We start from the raw sequence: 2,559 nt of genomic DNA, 5'->3' as shown, positions 1-2,559 counted from the left end.
TATCCTGAGCGAAAAAAATATAAATTCATAAGATAATCATTATTTGTGATCGAAAAAATACAAATCAATAACAATTTTTATTTTTAAGCGAAAAAATAAAAATCATAAAATATTGATTAATTGCTGATTTAAATTATTTTACTCATAATGATTACCGTCCCTGTTTTTAAACTAATCGAATTTCCTGTGCCACTTTTGAACTTAGCAAATTTACTTGCCAATGTTCCAAAATTAAACTATGTATAACCATATAAAAAAAAAAATATTCGATCTCATTTAAATGTAATAATTTGATCTAGGTAAATGAGATCTGCTACTACATATCGTACCCATTCCGCGTTAACCACGTATCTGCAATAATCAGTCGAGATAATGGAAGAATGAATGTCTTATTTATTCCACTAGAATACAGAAAACCCATTTTTTTTATTTAATATCTCTGGTTCTACGATTTTATCAATTTGCTTGCGTTCAGATATATGATTTCGTTGGATCGTAAACGAAATTTTCGTGATAACAATTCCTACTAGGTATGTACATAATTACATATGCACATACATACACACTAATGTATACATATGTATGAATGTAGATGCATATGATCTTGTGAAATGCATACATTGGCGTACACAAATATATTTATAAACGTAGATTATGGTATACATAGTTACAGCTGTGCTAGCACATATAATCTGTTGTGAGGGCTACTGTACATATCGATGGTACTCTGCAATAACGAAACTACTCAAAATTGAAATAAACCGTAAGGGGTTTGCTGCTGAGTGGATCATGTCTGTGAAGTTTTCTTTTTTTTAATTTTGAGTTGTATCTTTATTTCAGAAATCATCAATATTTATGTATGATTTTCATTATTAGTGTACATATCGCTCATTTACTTTAATAGTGGCATAACTCAAAAAAAAAACAAGCTCGAGAAGAACAGCTTTAAAGTTTTGAATTTACATTCCTCCCATAGTTAAAATGTATACATATTTTTTCTACTGGTAATCGATGCATCTATGAAATTTTTGTACAACATAGAAGAAGAGGTAGCGTTAATTTCTACGTTCAATATTTGTATTTTTTGGATTATGACACTATTAAAGTAAATGAGCGATATGTATGTAAGTGGTGTAGTTGATTTTAACTCACTTGTCGCCTTTTTCTGCTGGGGAGGTGTCGACACCTTTTGGCTTATCAAACCACTGCTCGAACTACAACTACTGCTCTCGATTTGTGCGACAATGAGACTGGAGTTTTGCTTCGATTTCATTAGACTGGCATTGAATATTTCCTGTGTGCGACTAAGTCGGCGTGCCTGTGCTATTTTTGCCGGATCCATCGCGGCCAAGACGTCAGCATTACTTTTTCTGTTAATTGTGCCGAGCATACTCATTTTCGGTACTGCTGACAGGGGTGGGGGTAGTGGAGGTGCATTTAGCTGATTTTGTTTTTCCGATATTGATATGCGGCGAAATATTGCTGATTTTTCCATAAATGCCTTTTGTTTACTACTCAAATCAGAGTTGGATGCAGGGACTGAAGTTCCACCAGCACTACCACTTCCCATTGAACCCGATGCAGTGGGTTTTGGCGTTTGTGGTGCATTTGAATCGATACGCGCTTCTATTTGAATTTTATGTGGCTTTCGATGTTTATTCAATAAATCTCTAACATCAAACTTTATGATTTTTTTACGCGAACTTCGACGACACTCGCCACTAGTAGTTGGAGCAGCAGGCACACGGGAATTACATGCATCGGTTGTGTCTTTTACCAGTGGCGGCGATATTGCCAGAGCAGCGCCATCAACTACAAGTATATCGTCGACATCTTTTTTACTCATAGCAGTTTCTGAAGTACTTGGAGATTCCTCTTCAACTGACCCTTCGCTATTTGACTGCCTGGACTGTGTTGGTTTAGGTGGTCTGCCAACACGCTTGCGTTGTGATATCACCTCCGACCCCGAAGGTGCAGTGTTCATGATTAAAAATTAAATAACTAAGTAGCCAAAGATAAATACTTTAATCATATGCGGGTATTTTCCTGTTAATTCTTTACTGAATCCTCTTATAGACAATATCGATTTCGACCGCTGATAAAATTGAGTGTGGCACCAATGAAGTAAGAACGCCCGACACCCGCATATGTATGCCAGAAAAATGCTATCGTATAAGAACTTCCGAACAATTACGAGCACTTAAGGCATCAATCCGTCTAGTATATTTCCAATTCTATTTCCGTAAAATGATTTCTATGCTCCACCAAATTGCTTTTAATAACTCCTCCATAAAGGTATATAAAAATTATGCACATTTACATAAACAATCACAATCCTCCCTCCCACCGAGACTATGTTCATGACACTTTTCAACTGCTGCAAAGAATCACCATAAAAGTAGTAATGAATTTAACATAGAATTTAATACAAATTTGAGCGAATAAATATTTACCAGGTTGTATATGTATGCTGCACAGTATATTGCGGTATGCTGTTTTCTTTATTTTCAACATGCAAATGAAAGAATCTATTAAATATACATGCGGCCGCAGCGAAAA

The 2,559-nt window shown here is 35.2% G+C and overlaps 1 protein-coding gene across 2 annotated transcripts in view; it reads right to left on the bottom strand.

Moving 5' to 3' along the window:
- The window catches only part of LOC118733190 (probable histone-lysine N-methyltransferase CG1716), a 15,785-nt gene that overhangs the window by 13,037 nt on the left and 189 nt on the right, over positions 1 to 2,559 (bottom strand). Inside the window, exons 2-3 of one of the 2 annotated variants that reach the window (XM_036462482.1) lie at positions 2,454 to 2,499; positions 1,153 to 2,377 (exon numbers count right to left, since the gene is read on the bottom strand). In XM_036462482.1, coding sequence (XP_036318375.1) covers positions 1,153 to 1,984 — 832 coding nt within the window. In that variant the 5' untranslated portion in view covers positions 1,985 to 2,377; positions 2,454 to 2,499. Of the gene's footprint in view, positions 1 to 1,152; positions 2,378 to 2,453; positions 2,554 to 2,559 lie in introns of those variants that run through there. The other variant, XM_036462481.1, reaches the window with a different exon arrangement.

This window comes from Rhagoletis pomonella, unplaced genomic scaffold (genome assembly GCF_013731165.1).
Source record: "Rhagoletis pomonella isolate Grant_MI unplaced genomic scaffold, Rhpom_1.0 Rhpom_scaffold_00002, whole genome shotgun sequence".
Taxonomy (NCBI): domain Eukaryota; kingdom Metazoa; phylum Arthropoda; class Insecta; order Diptera; family Tephritidae; genus Rhagoletis; species Rhagoletis pomonella.
This window is presented reverse-complemented; position numbering and strand designations above follow the sequence as displayed.